Source organism: Catharus ustulatus, chromosome 12 (genome assembly GCF_009819885.2).
Source record: "Catharus ustulatus isolate bCatUst1 chromosome 12, bCatUst1.pri.v2, whole genome shotgun sequence".
In the NCBI taxonomy this organism is placed as follows: domain Eukaryota; kingdom Metazoa; phylum Chordata; class Aves; order Passeriformes; family Turdidae; genus Catharus; species Catharus ustulatus.
In genome coordinates, this window is record NC_046232.1 from 7,059,765 (window position 1) to 7,080,900 (window position 21,136).

The 21,136-nt window shown below is 40.4% G+C and overlaps 1 protein-coding gene across 1 annotated transcript in view; it reads right to left on the reverse strand.

Moving 5' to 3' along the window:
• Window positions 1-21,136, reverse strand: part of RNF111 (ring finger protein 111) — a 53,283-nt gene that overhangs the window by 26,350 nt on the left and 5,797 nt on the right. Inside the window, exon 2 of the mRNA XM_033070469.2 lies at window positions 6,376-7,271. Coding sequence (XP_032926360.1) covers window positions 6,376-7,252 — 877 coding nt within the window. The 5' untranslated portion in view covers window positions 7,253-7,271. The remainder of the gene's footprint in view (window positions 1-6,375; window positions 7,272-21,136) is intronic.

The window sequence follows — 21,136 nt, forward strand, 5'->3', positions numbered from 1 at the left end:
GAAGCCTAGTGCTCAGCTGGCCTAGGGGAAGGGATAAACTGCTCATGCTTGAATACAAATCTGAACATGTGTAAAATTATAATCCTCCCTTAAAAATAAAAACACTCTCGTCCAGGCCCTACCTCACAAAGACAGTAAATCTGTCATAATAAAGTGCTTTATTAAGCAGACTATAACTCTTACAATAAAATAAAGATAATATTGGACTCTGAAGTCCAATTCTTAGATCAGTAAATGACATTTTTCCCTAGAAAGTTGTAAGATTACTTCACAACAGAAATTGCTGGGTGCCACTGATAGATCAACTTGTTGGGAAGTAACCTTTAGAATCAAATACTTTAATAATCCAGAAGTTGAAAGCAAGAGACTAAGCTTTGCACAGTATAACACGTATAATACATATAATTATACCAGTATTTAACTTTAAAAGATCATGGCATAACTCCAAGATTAATCAATAATCATCCCAAGTACCCCACCAAGGGCATAAACAACACTGGTGTAACACCCAAATTTAGGTTTGGCTGACTGTTCTCAGAGGGTATTTTCACAGCTGTTTTGCAATATTAACATGGAGTTTAACCAGTCTGAATATTACATGTAAGATAATAAAAGCATTTTACAATACACAGTTTCAAATGAGACAGTCTGATCAAGTCTTAAGTGAAACCAGAAGAGATTTAAAACCAGTAGCCAAGTTCCAGCGAAAGAGATGACTTATTTTGAGTCCTAAGCTTTCACTGGATCAGACCAAGAGCCCACTCAGGCACATGTTCTCTCTGCCAGCTGCAGCACACAAAAATACACAGTCAAAGCAGAAAATTCAGGCTACAAAATTTTAACTAAAAGCTCTCACACCACCCAGCATCCACAACAATGTCACAGGCATCAGAGCACACTTTCTTGTCCAGTCATTGGTCATGGACAGCTGTCAATAAGTGTGCTGAATCCCTTTGTGAACATGGGACTATGTGCCTCTACAGCCACTGATGCTCATTAATTAAAGATAACGATTTGGATAGTAATTCAGCTTGAAATGAATAAAATTATATCCTGATAGTATTAATGAGTGCTGTCTCCTTTCCATCTCAAATGTCTTGAACTAGGTATGGCTGTAGCTGTGCTCTGACCCTGCTAACCCTGTTAGCATAACACCAGTGTGTGAGGAGCCATCCTCTGTCTCTGAGCTGGTCACGTATTGTGTGGCTTTGCTCTCATTCTCAGGCTCTGAAGGTCCTGTGAACACAGAGACAGACCAAACACTTTTGTCCTTTCCCTCCCTAGATGTCTCAAGATTCCTGGGTGGCAGGAGGATCACTCCCTTCCCCTGGTGGCCTTGAAGGTCCCGGGCAGGAGGCCAAGCAAGTGTTGGTGACTCAGCCACAGCGCAGGGGAGCCGGGCGGCACCCAGAGCACCGGCTACAAAATCCAGCAGCTACAAGCCCCAGGTGGGAACCTGGGCCAGAAATGTAACCCCATCCCCTCATTGGTGGCAATGGACACCTCTGTCATCATCTGCTTCCTCTGAGGATTGAGTGAGTGACTCATGATCTTTTATATGGTTTTTGGGTCTAGATTATGATTGTTATATTGATAAAGCAGACCACACATTAAGAATTGACCTGATCTGCAGAAGGGTCCAGGTGATTAGAAATTTTAACTTAGCGGTAGTATAAATTTTGTATTACATAGATTGTAATACATAAATTCTACTTAAAGAAATCCAGTGCCATTCTACTAAAAATCCTACTAAGAAAACGAAGACTTAATTGTAACCAGGATTTAGTGCTGTCAACACCAGCAAGAACCTGCCTGTTCCCTCAGGGTTGTGTGATGACAGTTTTTCTGTACCTGAGACTGACTTGGAATATACTTTCCAATAGCTATGCATGATGGGAAAAGTTTCCTAAAGCACACAAATTGCTTAGGAGTCTGCACCCTGGTGGAAAAGACAGTCAACCACAGTTAAGGTGATTTTGTCCAGCTATGAGCCATGCTAATTCAAACCTGTACCAACTGTTCTTCAGCTTGCACTAAAATCAGTCCTATGGGCAATGCCACAACAAGCCAATTCTACAGATAGCATATTTTCAGCACAGAAAGCTGCAGCAGGGCTGAAGTGAATTCCACACTAACTTCTATTACTGTAGCTATTTAAAGCCCCAATTCACAGCAGATGGATAAGCACCACTGATTAATGTCCACTGCACACAAAGCCAGGTGCTTCTTTCCTCACCACTTCTCAGTTCTTCTCCAGTAAGCAGCATGGTAAACAGGATACTTATACATTTCCTTAGCCACTAATGCTATTGAGATAAAAGGTTGGAATTATGAGCTGCATCAGTTGGTGTGAGAAAAGGACTGCATGCTGTAGTTTGTAGGAGGGATTAAGTGAAAAATAATCAACTCTAACAACAGGCAGCTCATTTCCACTTAATACCTATTTATCTTAAACCTGTTAAAATAATCTGAGCATGAAGCAGTATATGCTTAGTATTTTCACCACCCTCTGGCTTGCAAAATATTGAATGTCTATATTCAATGTTTTTTGGAAGGTAGACAACAAATTTTAGAGAATCAAGACAACGGTAGTGAATAAACACTGTCTTATCATTCTAAGCAGCTTTGAACAAAATTTGGAGCAGCTTCTCATCAGCATTACATTCTAAGAAAAGAACCTGTCTAGCATTAGTTGTTCAAATATATAAAACAACATATCAGACCCTGAAGGAATCATATGTTATTAGGTGAACAATTTATGACAATGCAAAACTCTACACAGCTTGTTGTTTCTAACAACACTTTGTTGTTTTCCACAGTTCTGTATTTTTGCAAATCAGAGAATGTAAGATTAAAAAATTGTGGAGGGAAATTTAGCAAAGGCTTAAATTGGAACAGACTGCCTCCAAAGGGCAACCCCAATTCTTTAGATCCAAGATGAAAATCAAATACCTGCAGAGGCAGAACATTTGCATTACAACATAAGAGATCCAACAACAGCAAAAGCTGAATTTTGCCACCCTTCATAGCCAAAGGTGAAGGTGGATTATTTCTGCTGGCATGTACACAGCATTAGAGAAAAGCTTCTGCACTACCTAAACAAAACACAGAATCAAAATTCTTGTTTCCCAGCAAAAATGCTGCTGCATGCTGTCATTTTAACTGCAAGCAAACTGTATTGCAATTGAACCCAACTGATCAACACTGCAATTAGAATACAGACACCTGTAAGCACCTGCACCTTGAGCTGTAAGGATCATTAAATGGCACACAGCTGGTTTTAAAGTGGCCTTATGACCCCACCTCCTGTCTCCCCTGAATGAGCTCCAGCTGCCCTTCCCAGATGTAAGAGAACAATGCCTTCTACGGCACACAGCTGGTACAACAATATCATCTACTCCCAGATGTCAGGATGTACTGTTCCAAAAGCACAGAGTTTCAGCTGAAGAATAACTAAAGCCCTAAGAGAACAGGAGGAAAAACCCCATATAATGCTACCTATTTTTTCGGCAAAGGTTTTGTTAAACAAACAAACCGCACCTTCATATTTCCAATAATATGATTTTTCCTAAATTAGCCAAGTTAATTTTATTAATTATAAGAACATACTAAATACTTCTTTGGTTAAAAAGGTCTGTTATTTTAATTTCTTGCAACAGTCAGAAAGAAATTGTTTTCAGAGCAGTCTAAACTGATTTAACTTAGTAGTTCCTTAAATGTACTGTATCTTTAGCTAAACATCAACATTCAAAGCAAAGAAATATTTTCTGCAATATCCTTAATGCAAATTGCTATTCAGTAGGCTACAAGACTAATCACATCACTTTGAAGCCTGCTTTTAAAAAAACCAGTTATTACCACATCTTTTTAAACTGTATTTTCTTTTCCAATGATTATTATTATTTTTCTCCTCCTTCCCAAAGTCTGTCCTCTAGCATCTTTACATATTTGCCCCAAGCCGCAGATTTAGCAGAAGTTATTTGTCCTTCAGCACACTGCAAAATCAGATATGTGCCAATGTAGAGCAAAGAAATTCTCCCTAACATTAACAAGCTCATGTAGCATTATCATCAATAGAAGCCTTTCTTCATACAGAAACCCCACCATGCTTGCTCACTGTACAGAGAAGTTGCATAGCCGCTTTTCCGGCTGGCCCCATTTCTGTCCTAATTAACTCAATAACCAGAAATGCCTTATATAACAGCACAAAGCTACAAAAAATGTTAATCACATTTTCATCTTGCTAAAAATAGGACACTTTCACAGACGATGTCTGCTCAACTTCCCATTATATATGCAATGTAAACAAAATGCTTAAAAAACTTTCCATCAATATGTATTTCCACTGGAAAAAACCCCACAGTATTCACACACTAAGCCAGAATTGCTTTTCAGCCTGCAAGTGCTGGTCCTGGGTACAGGCATGACAGGACACAATCTTTAAAGCAGACCTTCTTTCAGTTACAACTCGTGTCAGTATTCTAATCTAAAATTAACTGGTACAGAACTAATAGATTTTTTTTCATTCATGACATGAAAATAAACACTTTCATTAATTAAGTGTGCTTTTTAAGTATTATAAAAGTTAAACCATTGAACTTTTCCACATCTGTATGAAAGGAGAGTTGTTCCTGATCCTACATAATTTCAGTTACATAAAACTCCACCCTCTCTGAAAATTGTAAGAAACCATTAACTTGAAAACAAATGTGTTAACACAGCAGTTTCCCAAACTGGCTTTTCATATAAATGTATGCATATCCCCAAACATTTATTATTCACAAATCATATTCTTCAATATGATTACACATGCATGTCAAATGTAACTTTTCTAGGCCTGATTAATTTATATTCCCACAAATATGCACCAAGAAAATTAAATCTGCAACAATTCTTCTGTTTCAGAATTATATATGCCCAGCCCTAGCACTGCATAAGTAAGATTTTTGCATTACAGATTGTACTTCTTGTATTTAAACATCACAGATACTATTTCCTACTGCAACAAATAACAAGCAATAACCTAGACTTTAGTCCTCTGGTTCTGTTCAAGCATAAATCCTGCCCTAACATGAAGCACAGAATCACTGGGTTGGAAGAGACCTCCAAGATCATCAAGTCCAACCCATGCCCTAACATCTCAACTAAACCATGGCACTGAGTGCCACATCCAGTCTTTTTTTAATCACATCCAGGGATGGTGACTCCACCACCTCCCCAGGCAGACCATTCCAGTACTTGATCACTCTTTCCATAAAAAACTTTTTCCTAATATCCAACCTATATTTCCCTTGGGACAGTTTAAGACTGTGACCTCTTGTTCTGTCAGTGCTGCCTGGAGAAAGAGCCCAACCCCACCTGAGCACAGCCACCTTTCAGGGAGCTGTAGAGAGTGATGAGGTCACACTTTTTTTTTTCTTTTTAAACCTGTCCTTGTATTTTCAGCCACATTTTCTCAGAGGAATGATCAGCACAGCCTGAGATATGGTTTCACTTATTAAAACATATTTGTCACTAGATAAAACACATGGTTGCACAGATTAACACCATGCTGCGTTCTATCTACTTCTTCATGCTCTAAAAAGCTGAGCTAAAACAAAATGCACAACTATTTTCACTTGGCAAATTTAACATAAAAGGAAGTCCAAAAAATGTGCCAATTAACAAAAAAACCCAACACAACAAACAAACAAACCAGGAAAAACATTCAAAACAAACCAAACAAAACAAAAACATCTCCCCAAAAGTCTTCCTCCAAGCACTCAAGGATTCAGATATTGTGGCAAGACATATTAGAAAAGTAACTTGGTAGACCAACTGCCTTGAATTTAATTTATCTGGGTAAAACATTTGGTATATATACAATACTTTGATCTCAGTACTAAAGCTACCTTCAACTGACTCTTATTTCAGTTCTTGTAACAATCGACTTTTCATATTTTTTTTAAATTGTCAAGTGCAGTTAAATATTAGCAGATATTTCTACATTTTGAAAATAGAATTATCACAATCAGTTGAAAGCTGAAATCTTTAACACAATTCAACAGCTAAAAAAATAAAAACAGATCAACTCAGCAGCATGTGACTAATCAGACTGAGCAACCTTCCACTATGTTCTTCAGAAGCCATTAACTTTTACATTCAAGATCTTAGATTTGCTATAATTCTAGTCTAAGATCTGAATGTACTTCTTCCATCAAGAATTTATGTTGCAATGTTCACAGTACTTGCAGTAGGTTTATTGTTGGGAAGGATGAATCTCTTACAGTCTATCTGTAGTATTAACTTCAACAAAAACTGCTCCAAAGAACTTATAAAAAAGCCTATGGTACATGGTGAAAGATAATACAGAATACCTCAAGAATTTAGTTTTACCTGAAGGAACAGCCGTGCTGTTCTGGTGGTTTTCACCAGGTGACACAAACAAGTCTTCCTCCCCTTCAGTAGATGAACTGGAAGAAGATTCAGTACTGAGATCGTTGTCACTGGAGCTGCTAGAACTGGGGAGTAAAGCGTACTTTCTTCGAGCTAACACTTCCCGCTTCTTCCTCTGCATTAAAATTCGTTCTTTTTGGTTCTGTGTCCGCTGTGATGAACTTGTTTTCACAACTCTTTTCCTATATGGAAGTCTTCTTAAAGAACTGTTATGAAAACAGGGCCTTTTCATCAATAACCCAGGTACAGAGTCTGCCTCAGTCCGAGGCCACTTTTGTGACCTTGCACTGTGAGTTCTGCTTGGAGTATTCAACACTGCCTGAGGGTGTCTCACAGGAGCATCTTTTTCTTCATCAGATGTTACTGTGTCAGAGTCTCCAAAATGCAAGCTAGATGAAGGTGAAGAGATGCAGTCACTAAAAGAAGAATCATTGTCTTCACTCTGTGTTTCTAGATGCTGTCTCAATCCTAAGATTCCTTTATTTTCTTTATCAGGACAGTTTTGAGTGTATGAAGGACCAGCCTGCTGGCTCTTGCGCTTTTTTCGCACCACAATAGCTTTTTCTTGGTCTGTATGGTTGCCATTCATGTCCTTTTGCTTTTGAGAATCACCACACAAGTGAGAGAACTCATTCCCTACTTTACTGGCAATCATCTCAACTTCTGCAGTGAAGCTTTTGGCTGCCCCAATAGGCTCAGGGTTCAAGAGGATCCCCTTCAGACTCTCCTGTTTCTTTGGTGCATCAGAAGGAACTTCACTCTTCATATCCGCTTTTAGAGTATAAACTATATTACATTCAGGAGTCCATTTAGACATGGAAAGATTTAAGATAGGCCTAGAAAATAAAACAGATAAGCATGAAGAAAAAAAGACCATTAGATTTTTCAAAAGCAAAACTAAAATAAGAGAAAACCCATTCACTTCTAGGACTAATTCCCCAGTGGGAATGGCAAAACAACAGTAACCAAAATACAACTATTTCAAAATATTAGAAATACTCCCTGACAACATAACTTTTAAGACAGAACTCTTATAATTTGCATTGAAGGGAAGTTCTCATGGCCAGTGAAGACATCATCACTTTCACAGAGCAAATGCTGGTCTATGGCACCTGCAAAACCGATTATGTCTGCTTTACTGATATTTAAGCATGGTGGTTACAGGCTACTGCTTACAGAAGTTACCTGAGTTTTGGCTAAATAGCTCACTTAGCCATGAACTAAAATGGATGCTTATCAAATAAGGCCTGTATCTTCCCCTGTAGAAGAACACATGGACAGGAAATACTTCAACACAATATTCAGGGCTGTATGGTGTCAATTGAGCTATAAAGTCAGTTACTTTGAATTCATCATTCTTTTCTGACATGAAAAGGAATGAAACATGAGAGATTTTGAACCATTACTATTTTGGGGCAAAGTAATAAAAATCCATTTATTATCTTGAGTCTCTTTTAAAAACCACCACACATTAGCAGTAGTGTACAAAGCTATCTTCATTCCATGTACTTTTGACTCTTACACAATGTCAGAAACTGAGTATATCATAGCATATATTCCCTTAGCAGTCACTATTGGGCAGGTTCCACTCCCTGCCAAAATATAAGGTTGCCAATGTATAGTATTAGCCTCAAAGAAATACTTTTGTACTGGAAGACACAGACAACAGTAACCTCAGTAATAGATCCAAGTTCAATCTGCTTCATCTGACATCTCTGCCTTTGGTTTAAATTCCCAAAAGGGAATGATGAAACAATTTGGTTCCCACTGTGAGAACGACTGAAACTCTTTACTGTAACTAATATCAGGAGGTTTTATACCTCAGCTGAAAAAGGCTATAGTAGATACCTGACAGCTTACAGCAAGTTGTGCTGAACTACCAAAAGGCTGCTTAAAAAAACATGTGCAACAATGCCCTAAAATGGAATAAGGCTGCCTAAGCAGCACAGTTGGGAATATGCATGAAGCTACAAAAAACACCTGAGCTATCCAGAAACAGCAACAACAGCCAGCCAAAGAGACCTGGACAGGCCTGAGAGGTTGGTCTGCACAAACCTCACAAAGTTCAACAAGGCCAAGTTCAAGGTCCTGCACCTGGGCTGGGGCAATCCCAAGCACAAATACAGGCTGGGCAGAGAGACGAGTGAGAGCACCCCTAGAAAGAGATTCCGAGGGTGTTAACGTATGAGAAGCACGACATGATCTGACACTCTGTGTTGCAGCCCAGAATGCCAGTCATATCCTGGACTGGCTCAAAAGATGTGTGGCCAGCAGGTCAAGGGAGGGGACCATTCCTCTATTCCACCTGGACTAACATGTCCAGTTCTGCAGCTCCCAGCATAAGGATGTGGAGCTGCTGGAGCAATACCACATAAGGGCCATGAAACAGTCCAAGGGGTGGAGCATCTGTCCTATGAAGACAGACAGAACTGGGGCTGCTCAGCCTGGAAAAGGCTCCAAGGATACATTACAGCACCCTGCAGTATCTAAAGAGGTTCCAAGAGAGCTCTAGAGGGACTTCTGACAAGGGCATGTAATGACAAGACAAGGGGGAATGACTTCAGACCAAAAGAGGGCAGGTTTGGATTAGATATGTGAAAGGAATTCTTCCCTGTGAGAATGGTGAGACACTGGAACAGATTGCCCAGAGAAGTTGTGGATGCCCCATCCCTGGAAGAGTTCATGGAAAAGTTGGGCTTTAAGCAACATGGTCTTGTGGAAGGTGTCCTTGTCCATGGCAGGGAAGTTGGCAGCAGATGGTGTTTAAGGTTTCTTCCCATCCAACCATCCTATGATGATTCTATGATCTGTGGCAGGTTAAGCAGCCCTGCCTACTCAGGTCCATAATCCTCCACCTGAATCTCCAAACTCTTGAAAATGCTAATGCATCCTTGCATGCAGTGCTGATATTTAGCACCCTCAACTACTTTGTCATAGAACATATCAATACAAGACTGAGACTACAAAACAGACTTAAATAAGAATACTTTAGACTGTTTCACAAACTGATACTTTCAGGAGCAGCTGTGAGCTAGCTGTTTCTAACACACCCTAAAGAATTGCTTATTTCAGTTTGCAATGAGTATAAACTGATGCATCATCCCAGGATGCCTGTGCTCTCTTTATAGCCATAAACAACTACTACACTCCATGTAATGTAATCTGGAATAACACTTCGCAAAAGGCATCTTGAAGATCAAGAATCTTTTGGATCCTACAACTCCAGTTGAAAAGCCCCATTTGAGTGTTCTCACTGGAAATCCTACAAATGTTTGTAACAATTACTGTTGAATATGAGGCCTATATCCTCTGATAAGAAAGTGTTGCTGTTCTTTCTCTATTGGAATTACAGCAGATAAGCATGTCTCATATGCAAGTCAGAAGCTATATTCATGCAAGCTGAAATAAACCTCCTCTTGCAAGGAATTCTTACTTCATCATAACACTACATTCTTTTATAGCAGTAAGTTTTAGTGGAATGTACTACATAAGACTACCTTCTTCTTTTGGGATGAAAACAAAGAAGTTGCAAAATTGGAAAAGAAATTAGAACAAAAATCAGGCAGATAAAAAGTCCACATAGAAAACAAAGACTACTAAAGCTGTGTTCTGCTGTCTACCCTTCTCAGCTCCAGCTCTTAACACAGTCCATCACCATGCCTGTCCATACCCTCACAAACATGCACCATCTTTCCTTGAAAAGATTAAGACCAAGACTTCCATTTTATCCAGTTTCTAAAAAGGACAGGAATACAGCATTCAGACCTTCCACAAGCACACAGAACAAGCAGTACATAGTCCTTTTCCTGATCCTCCCAAGGTCACCTTTTAGCTCTGTTATTTATGCACCACTGTTTCACAGAAATGTAACAGTCTAGTCAGTCTTCATCCCAGACCAAAAGCAAGCCAGAATCTCCCACAATAACCCTGTATTTCATCACAAGTTTTTCTAGAAAATCCACAAAATATTTCAATTTTGGGGAAAAAAAAAATTATTTTATTCAGAAAGCTTGTCTTTGAACACAGTCATAACTTGCCAGCATATATTTTGTGTCCAGCCTATACATAACTGCTTCCCATCCTTTTAACATCATCACTTTAGAATCAAAGAGAACTGACCTCTTAATTTTCTTAAGAAATCAAAACCTGAATACTTTCTCATTATGTGAGCACAAGCAGGGGCTGATTTACAAAGGATTCTATTCTACTCATTGGAGTGCTACCCTCCCCTTTTTTTGTTAAACTAAAGTGAAGGAATCTCCATCAGTATGAAACCTCTGCATGCTGAATGTGATTATCTTTGGATAAGCTCTGTTTACTTTAGTGCAGAGGCCACTGTGCTGAAATACAGATATAGATATTTAAGTTACAGCAAAAAATTCAGCGCAATGACATTTACGTTACTTTGAGAAACCTCAAACTACTGTAACATGACAAAAACCTGAAATTATCACACAGTGAAAACTAGGGCATCTGAAACATTATTTACAGGCTTAGTTTTATTACAACAGGTAACCTACATACATCATAGCCAGTAAACAGATTCAAACATTTTGCATTTTTTGTGTGTGCATTTTGTATATTTTTACTCTTAGAACCATGGAAATTGAACCAAGTAATTGAGAACTCTTCATTTTTGCTAGCCAGTAGAGAGGCTGAAGGACTGCTTACTCACAGAAGAGCTGCTGCTGTCCAACTACAAACTTACACAACAGCTTAAACAGAAGCGGTTTTGAGGTGAATGACAGCTATCAAAAATAACAAACAAACCATTCCTTCACTATTTAGAAATGCTACTACAAACTTTCAAACAAAAAATTTGACCAAAAAAAGACAACAGTTGGACTAGATTTCAAGCCATTTTAAGTATCTTCAGTGGTTATACATAAATCGCCATTTTTCTTCTGCACAGAGGACAAAATTTCAGAGAGACAACAAAAATACTGTGCAAATAATTAAGTCATTAGAATGAGCTCATCTGCTGTTAAAACATTTAGAAGTTCCTGTAATATCTACTTTAATTAAAAGCAATCCTCATAAGCTTTTTCAACAAGCAGTAAGATGAAGTAAGCTCAACCAGCATTAGTGTTCCTCTTTCCTAATCAAAACATTTGCCTATTGACTTAGTCCCACATGTCTCCTCTCAAAGTTTTGATTTACTATCTTCTTTTAAGCCATTATAATTCAATGAAGAGCTGGTAAGACAGCTACCTGAAAACTACAAATAGTTATTAAGTTCCCCTCTCAGGTGTATGACTATTCAGAGCTACAATGACTTTTATCCATTCTTTTCACCACTTGAAACCAGTGATGTTAATCATTCGAAGACATACAGTCATGCAAGAAAATTCATGCAAACTGGGAAGTCCCTGGAAATAGCTAAGTCAAAAAATAAGGTTAAAGAGAACCTTTACAGCAGGTTTATGATCATATATCAAAGCAAAAAACATTTGAGTTATAAGATGGAGCAAAGGATTTTGTCATTAATAATTTATGTATTTAGAAGTAAAAAGTTGGTAGCATTACAGCACTATAAAACAGGAAAATGCTTAATTATACAACATACAACTCATTTTTTTGGTATAAACTTGGTTGATTAATACATGTGATCTAATACATCATTACCCTGAAAATGTATTTTCAACTATATTCTGAAATACAGTCAACTCCCTTCACCACCTAGAAAAAAATCTCCTTGCATTTATTGTCCCTTTATTCAGTTCTAACTCGTTTTCTTTGCATATGGTCACTGAACTCCCAGCTAACTGTTAAAACTAATTCTCTTCCCTGATATGCAGTTTGTATCAGATTTTACTTTTAACATTATTTTTACTCTGACAAGATAATACTCCTAACTGTTAAATTCATGAGAAAACCTTTATTTCCTCTCATTAGACAGATGTATTCTTATTCTTTCAGCAAGGCTTTTCCATTAGACATATCGAGAAACAGGAAAATGAAAAAGGTTATAAAATTGATACAAGGCCTTCAGTGAAGTAAGAAAACCCAAGCAGAGTTACCTTCCAATCTCAAGTGCAGGCACCCAAGCAAGACTGATTGCTGCATGGCCCTGACACACTGGAGGCTGACAGAAGGCTTAGGAGCCACTTCGTAAGTTGGACCCCCAACTCAATCCCATGAAGAGTGAATCTCAGTGCTATCATGCCCTGCTGCTTCAACAAAATAAGGAACTCACTGAGTAGATAACAAAAAAAACTCCTATTCATTTTCCAAAAAGAGGCAGTCCTGTCCTATTCATTTTGTTTCTATCAAGCAGGGACAACCCATATGCCCAATGCAGAGTAAGTGACAAGAAGAAAAACATCTAATATTCAGTTCCAGTATCAGGAAAACAAGTGCAATCAGATTTCAAAATTTTATGGCATTCTTCACTTTTGGTTGTTCTTCAGTTCATTACTTCACTAGAAAAACAAGGCTCTTTTAAAGCTCGTTTAACTACTAAATTTTAGCATCCTACAATATTGCTCCTTTAATCTTTGACAAAAAACAAAGCAACTGATAAATTAAAGATCTACACATTTTATAAAACAGCAACAATCAGAAGGCAATCTGAAATTCCATAGTGCTTGCATTGATACTATGTATCCTTATTCACAGGACAATATGAAATACCATTGCAAACCATTCTCAATTTCTTTTCTGTGCTTTAATGCAGAAACGGCGATGATTCCATTTCTCAATGACAAAATTACTCGAGAATTCCCCAAGCAGAATACTTATGTTCTGCCCTATTTAAAGGTACAGTATTTGAGAATAACATACATTGTATGAGTTACTAACTGCATGCTAATGTTCTGAAAACAGGTTCCTGCTTACAGACTCCCAAAGCCAGTTCACGACATTCAGCCCAGACAGAAAGGTCTTTGCAGAGGTGCTACAGCTACATGAGTCACAGCAATGCAGGGAGGCCTTATCCACTCCTTGTAAGCAACTACAGGAACCATCATTGGCTTGGAAAGCCTACTCTGGAAGTGAAACAACGTTATTTCAAGAACAGTACTACCCTTACTAACCTTTGCAAAGCCATCTCAAAGTGAGATCACAGTACCTGTACCATCAAGTATTGTAATGAACAGTATCCAACCTTTGGACCAGCAAAGTCTCCTTAATCTTATCCTTGAAAAAAATTCTTCTGGGACCTTCAAGGTTTGCTTCCTGATGGGTAAGTCAATTCAGCTCATTAAGCAATTATCTTGTAATAGAAATGTCAGTGCCATGTTACCATTAACCTCTGAGACTGTACAGCATTGCACTCCTATGGAGAGTCTACCGAAGTGTCTCTGTCATCTCTTCCAACAGAGAGCCCAGCACACAGAACCCAGTTACAAACAGAAGTCTCTTCAGGACAGGATCTATGGCCTGGCTCCAGCTGGAACAGACAAAATGCACAGAGCATGTACAGCTGGAGGCACCTCCTGTTAGATGGTGAGCTAAGAGCAGTGCTGCAGAGCCCTCCCAGCACAGGTGAGCTGTGCCCCACAGGGCCCTCCCAGCACAGGTGAGCTGTGCCCCACAGAGCCCTCCCAGCACAGGTGAGCTGTGCCCCACAGAGCCCTCCCAGCACAGGTGAGCTGTGCCCCACAGGGCCCTCCCAGCACAGGTGAGCTGTGCCCCACAGGGCCCTCCCAGCACAGGTGAGCTGTGCTGCAGTACACGGAGTCACTCCAAGGCCAGAAAGGCATCCAAGGAAATCCCAGCCTGAATCAAGCATCACCATGCACAAACCCACCTGGGCAAGGAACCCATCTGCCTTTGCACAATGGATAAAAGCAGGTGTATTTGAAAACCTGGTGCTCACAAGCACATTCTTCAGTCTAGACACTTCTTTGCTCTGTCCTAGGCTTAAATCAGTTAGCTACATTAACACTAGGTAAATCATGGGTTTAAGATAGAAGGATTATGATTTGGCAATCAGGAATGTTTTGACTTCAGTGAACTCCAAGACAAACTTAACAGCATTGAACTTGGGAATAAAAAGCTCTATAAAATAATGACAAAATGCAAGTTTTTATTGGAACTTAAGATCTGAACTAGGAATTCTGCTTCCTGAGACAGCTAGGGAAGTTCTGAGTTACATGGCCATCAAAAGTTATTTTAAAAATTGTTTCTCAGTCCCCCTGGCATTTTTGACCTTTGAGGTAAGTGTAATTCCTCTTGATGTAGTGTCATTTTGCAAATACATCGTGATAAAGCTTTGAGCAGTAAAGTTAAACATGATCTTTGCCACAGCTGTTAGTAAGAACCTTTCAAGTGAGAATTGTGAAATTAACCATTAGGACAGCTTTATGCTGGTCTTCAGGAAACCCATGAGAAGTAGGAGATTTTATGGATACTAAACTGAGCAGATCTGCCAGTTCCAGGGGAAAGGACACTGCAGCAGACTTTTCCACTCTGCAACCAGCAGAGACAAAAGTAAACATTTTACCTAACTGCAGTCAAATATTAGGACTAAACTGTATTGGAAAAAAAAAAAAAAAGAAGCAAATAGCTCTTACTGGTCTCTTGCTAGTAAAGCCATGAACCAGCCTTCTCAGATTTCACTTGGTAAACACCCAGTAAGGAAAGACATCATTTTAATTTAGAGCAATTCCTTTTCCAAATAGCATAAACTACATAAAACAACAAAATAATCCTGGTTTATCACCAGATTTGTAATGGCTTGGCTGTTAGTGTGTCAGTAAGGTTGAAAAGAGACTTATAAATATGTATATTGAGTAATATTGTATGGGATACATGCACAATGTAAGGATAGGATAACTACTCAAAGTTGTAGTCTCCTAAATTTTGTAGGTGTAGCTGCTTCCAAGGTTTAAAGTGCTCTTGTAAGAAATACAAAATGTATCCAAAACTGCAGTCTTTTAACTAGAGAACTTGCTTCAAGGTGTCTTGGGTTGCAATACAGGGTGTGACCAAAAGTATCTATTCTATCTATTGAGACCAGGTGGGGCAGCGATCCTTATTCTCCACAGGAGAGACTCCGCTAATGGGCCATTCATTTAAACCAGGCGGGGTATTGTTCTTTATCTTTTCACAACCCATCCTTCCTCCATAGAGTTATCTTCTGCTAATGGCCCATTGAGTCCCACAGTATAAGTGATAAAATTACTTCACTGGGACATGCTCCAGTCAGGGGGAAGAGCCCAAGCCTTTTCTACCAAGATAAAAACTGAGATTTGGAACACCAAGTGAGCCCTTTTTTCCACTGGATTCCAGAGGAAAACCCAGACCCTTCTACATCCTCACTGGACCTTCAGAGGGAAACTGCACCTTCTACAGAACCACTGCTTCAACTGAATCACATCTGTCACTGCAAGAGGACTGCAACCACCATTTAATGGGACTGCTACCAACACCCTGCCTGACGGGGTGTCAGGTTGTACTCTGACTTTGTCAGTGTTTTGGGTTTGTTCTTTGTGGTACTGTATTTCTATTTTAATTTCCCTAGAAAAGAAGTGTTATTCCTAATTCCCATATCTTTGTCTGAAAGCCCCTTAATTTCAAAATTATAATAATTTGGAGGGAAGGGGTTTACATTCTCCATTTCAAAGAGAGGCTCCTGCCTTTCTTAGCAGACACCTGTCCTCCAAACCAGGACAAAGGTTAAGTACCAACTGGTGTTTTTCTTGGTGGGCTCAAGGTCAGGCCCAGTAGAAAACCCTAATGGGGCAGAAGGAAAAGAAGAAAAGAAAATGTTTCTTTCCTCAAACACAACTTTTGCTGACAACTCACTTAAAGGAGATTGCACATCAGGAAAGCTGTGAGGAGCCCTTTTTACATCTGCCTATGACAAATCTATCTCGCTGAACTATCCCCATTGTTTACATGTGAATTAAATCATCCTGTTCCCCATCTCATCACCATTCCCCCTCCATTTTTCCATATTTATTCAACTGTTTGCCATCCAAGCCTCTATAATACATGAGATATAGGAGGGCACTATCATCTCTATCTTCTCAAAAGAATGTCCTCCCTATTACAGGAACTGAAATGAAAAACTGTACATCTCGGAAAAAGAAGGCAGCAAGGGTTGTCAGCAAAATGTTACGGCAACACAGCCACCTCCAATGAAAATCAACTGCTATAACTGATCTGGTTATGTAGGTCAACAAAGTTACTAATCAAAGATAAAGTGCTAGTCACAGTCATGTTAAGATACACTCTTAATACACTTTTACAAATGCTATTGCTTCATACAAGATATATTTCTGAAAGGTCGGAATGTTCTCATCCATGTTTTGAAAGGACATGCAAAATATGCATGAATGCTGGGAGCTGTTGTTCACCCTCAAGCTCCCAATAGCAGATACAACCTCAGCTGTAACTGCCAGGGCTTCCACCATCAATAAAAACCCGCAGATTTTTAAATATGGGAGACTTCTAAGAGTTTTAAAACAGAAGCTTGGTGCCTTACACACTATTATTTAATTAAAGGGAAACACAAAGTGTTCCTACAGCCTTTCCCACCTAATGAATTCCATGGGTGATTCTGTACTGTTGGATGAGGGCACAAGGTAGGTGACCAGATGTTCACTCCACCAAATAAACCAAGATCACTTCTTTCCATATCAATCCTTGCACACCTCCAAGAATCACCCTGTCTATCAGGTTTTGCTTTTGTTCCCTCCCTGCCCCAAGACTTTTTCCAAAACATTAAGTGTAAAAATACATAAATTGCTCAAATTGCTGTGACAGCAAGAACTATGGCTATGTGAATAACAAGAAAATAAATTTTTTGGTTTTAAGAGTGGCAAAAAATAGTAACTATTTAAATATTAGTTTTCCTGAAAAAGCTTTCTACTAAGTATCCAGCATTAACATACCTTTGGAATTTTCCACAAGTTGCAACAAAGACAACACAAGACCTTATTCTGCACCTGAAGTATTCTGCTTTCCTTTAATAGTCTGTAACACAGATACCCAGGTCTATACAATGAGCAGTCAATTCTCATCTTTTTGGTCAAATCTTTGTTTCTGAAAAAACTTCCTGAGGATCCAATTATTCTACTTACAGCAAATTCTTACCTCCTGCATTATGTCCTCTTCTGGAGAAGGACCTGAGTATCAGGAATTAAGGGTCTCATTTAATCAGCTAAAGCAACCAGGCCTTGCTTATAATTTAATAAAATCACTTCAAGCCATGGAAGATCTTACTCAAACAACATTAAAATTCCACGAATGCATGCTCAGCCCTTATCACAGAAACACAGATACTTAGAAGAGTATATACCCTTAACACCTGCCCATTGCAACAGCGACAAGCCTACGTACCTCTGAAGATCCTGGCCTACATTTCTGAATGAACGTTGCTTCCTTGTTTATCGGGTAAAAATCACCTGAAAATGGTGATTTTTTTTAAACACGGGTTAAGAGAACACTAACTTCGCAAACAAAACAAATGACGTCATAACAAACCCGATTACGCACAGAAATAGAAACTCATTTCCCTAGGGGGAAAATTTCTGACAAATTTGTGACAAAACCCTAGAGAGTGCTGCGGCTGCCCGCAGTGAAGACACTGCTTTGTGCGTCAACGAGGCGCTGAATAAAAAAGGAAAAAGACATTCTGTGTGAAGTGCCCACCCGCCGCACAGCCCCGCCGGTCACCGCTGCCGGCAGGGCGCAGGGCGGGGGAAGCGGGGGAGCCCCCGCCCGCCCCCGGCCCCACCCGCGGGGTCCCCGCCGCCCCCCGTACCTAAGACAGCGAGGCCGCGGAGGAAGGGGCGGGTGCCGCCGGCGCCCTGCGCAGGGCCGAGGGGTAGAAGCGGCCTCGGTGGGCGCCGCAGTGACCCCGCGGCGCTGCCCGGCGCGGCTCCGGAGGCCGCAGCGTCCTTGCTGTGCCGGCGCAGCCGCTGCTCCCGGTCCGGTCCCGCTGCGGCCGCTGCGCCGGGCGGGCCCCGCTCTGTTGTGGCGCAGCCCCCGCCGCTCCCTGCCCAGCGCAGCGCGACACTCGGCGCTGCTTTACAGCCGCCCGCAAAGCGCAGCCGCGCCGGCGCGCGCCCCGCCTCCCGCCGCGCCCCCTGCCGGGCGGCGGCGCCGCCGCAGCGCGGGCTCCTGAGGGCAGCGGGCGGGTCGGGACGGGCTCGCGGGCGGCGCGGCCCCGGCTGCCTTCGCTGCTGCCGCGTTTACGCGATTGTGAGTAAATAAAGCGGGGGTGTCAGAGCATGGAGCAGGCCCTGCTCGGTGGTGCCGAGCAATACAAGGCACTGCGCAGAAACTGATGCACAGAAAGTTCCACCCGACCTGAGAAAGTGCGGTGAGCGAGCACTGGAACAGCCTGCCCAGCTCCGAGAGCTGGATGCAATCCTGTGCCGTGTCCTCTGGGATGACCCCGCTTGAGCAAGGAGATCGGACCAGACGGGACCCGCTGTGGTCCCTCCAACCTGACCCTTTTTGTGATGTCCCCTTCTAGGACTTGTCTAAAAACATGCGTGTTCTGCCCAGTGCTGTGTCTGACACTGCAGTACATCACAGCTGCCTGTCCTGCAGCCAGCGACAAGTGCTGTGAAGAAATGCCAACAAATCCCAGTTCTCTATCCCAGCTCTTTAGAAACGGGAGTTTATTTGCCCTTACTGCACAATGCAGTCACTGCCCGGGATGAGATGAGCCCTGCCTATCTTCATTACTGATGTACACACGAACGGTAAGGGAGCTGTCCCGTGCAGTGGCCGTGGTCACAGGACAGCACAGCGAACACCACAGCTTTGGGAAGGCTCTCATACAGCTGCAAGCCCGACTGTTTGCTACCTTTGCAAATGCCAAAGGCCAGGATATCCCTCTGCCAGAGATGACCTTTCATCAATGTCAGGGTACACATTCCAGCTCTGGATTGAAACACTGGACAGACAAGGTCATACGCTCTCAGTAACCAGCAGCTACATAAACCCAAGGCTTTGGAGCAGAAAGGTACGGTCTGGTCTACCAATAGTTAAAGATATTACACACAGCACCAGAGTTGTCAGAACACAGCAGTTCCTACGTGTTTCAGAGGAGCTGAACAACCTGCATGCATCATTACAAAAGCAATGGTCACTGTGGAAAAATGCATGTTGACACTATTAATTGCATGAATTTCTGAACGGAATTTCCCTAAAGCAAAAGTGGATAAAGCAACATGGAAATTAGGCTCTACTTCAATATATGTTCAAAAGTGTACAAAAGGCAAAAAGTGCTATAGCACATAAACAGTATGAAAATAAAGACCTTTCCAGCTTTATGGGTGAAATGAGAACACAAGAAGAAGTGGGAATCACATAAAATGAAGGTGGGGAAAAGTATCACAGGTTACTTCATGTGGTTCCTTGAGCAAAGCAATAATTCATTTCAGTTTGCAATAAAGACAATAACACAGGCTATCCAGCATTAATTTGCTACCTTTCTGTAGATATTTCTTGTGGGGTTGGGTAGTCTTCTTTTTCTTAAGTCATGTCACATCCAGCTAATTTCAGTAAACAAAGACACCAAAGCACAGATGAAATAACCAATGAAACTGTGCAACAGACAGTGGGAAGAAGGTCATATCACTCAGTGGAGGTCACTAGTGGCTTGACTGTGTAAGCAGTTTCAATATTTTCCATTAAGCACTAGATCCAAAGTTGGAATACTTTACTAAAAATCAGCTGGGGAAAAAACAATCAAGACAATATATGGGAAGAAGTGAGTCACCCTGAGGAGTAATTAAAGCAAAGTGAAAAAACATCAAACAGAAAGCATGTGCACTTGAATGTTAATGACCAAAAGTTTTGGGTATTTGTCAGGCAAAAGGCAGTTGGATGTGAACTTCAATTACCAATGTAATTAAGTAAATGACCATCAGTCAACAACCTGATGTAGACATGAAAAAGCAAACGTGTCTATATAATAATTTAGTCTAAATAATTTTCAGAGAGAGAGAGAAGTTTCAGTGCTATTGCAAAAATTATTCCTGATGAAGTCTTATGATTACTTTATGCATCTTTTTTAAAAATATGTATCCAAGGCAGATGAACTCTAATCTTAGTGGGACGCTCAAGAAAACTCAGTATAGGTAATATGAGAGGGAGTCAATAAAATTTGGCTGGATTACTTTAAGAAATGAGACAGAGGAGCATTGTGAATAAACTGATCAGGGACTAATACCAATAGAAAACCACACCAACCAGTTACGTATTTACCTATTTACGTAATAATTGGTTTGAACACTGGTGCCAAAGGTGACAGAAAGGTAGTTCTTGGTAGAGAAAATGTACAGTCACTCTCTGCTCACCAACTGAAAGACATACAAAAGATAATTTCAAAAACAAGTGGCTAAAATTTTCAGTTCACAAATTAAAAAGCAAATGCAGACCAGTCTTGATTTTCTCCCAGTGCAAAGTCACAGCAGCCAAATGATCTGTACATGTTCTGTGTATGATTCTGTAGACTTTCTGTAACATAAAGGCAGAATTTCCAGGATCTTTATTGGCTAAGATTTCCTAATCCCTATTTCAAAATGGACCACCAGCTGACAAGAAGCTTGTAATTGGTGGGCCAATCACCCTTAAACAAATTCTTGATAAAAATTAGTTTGGTATTATTGACTGATTATTAACCTGAGTTTTAAAGGAAAGTGATGCAGAAAATACTTCAGTGCCCAGAATTAATCACTTTTTAAAAAAACCAACCTTCTATCTATGCCCTCTCATGTAAGTTATTTCTGCCATT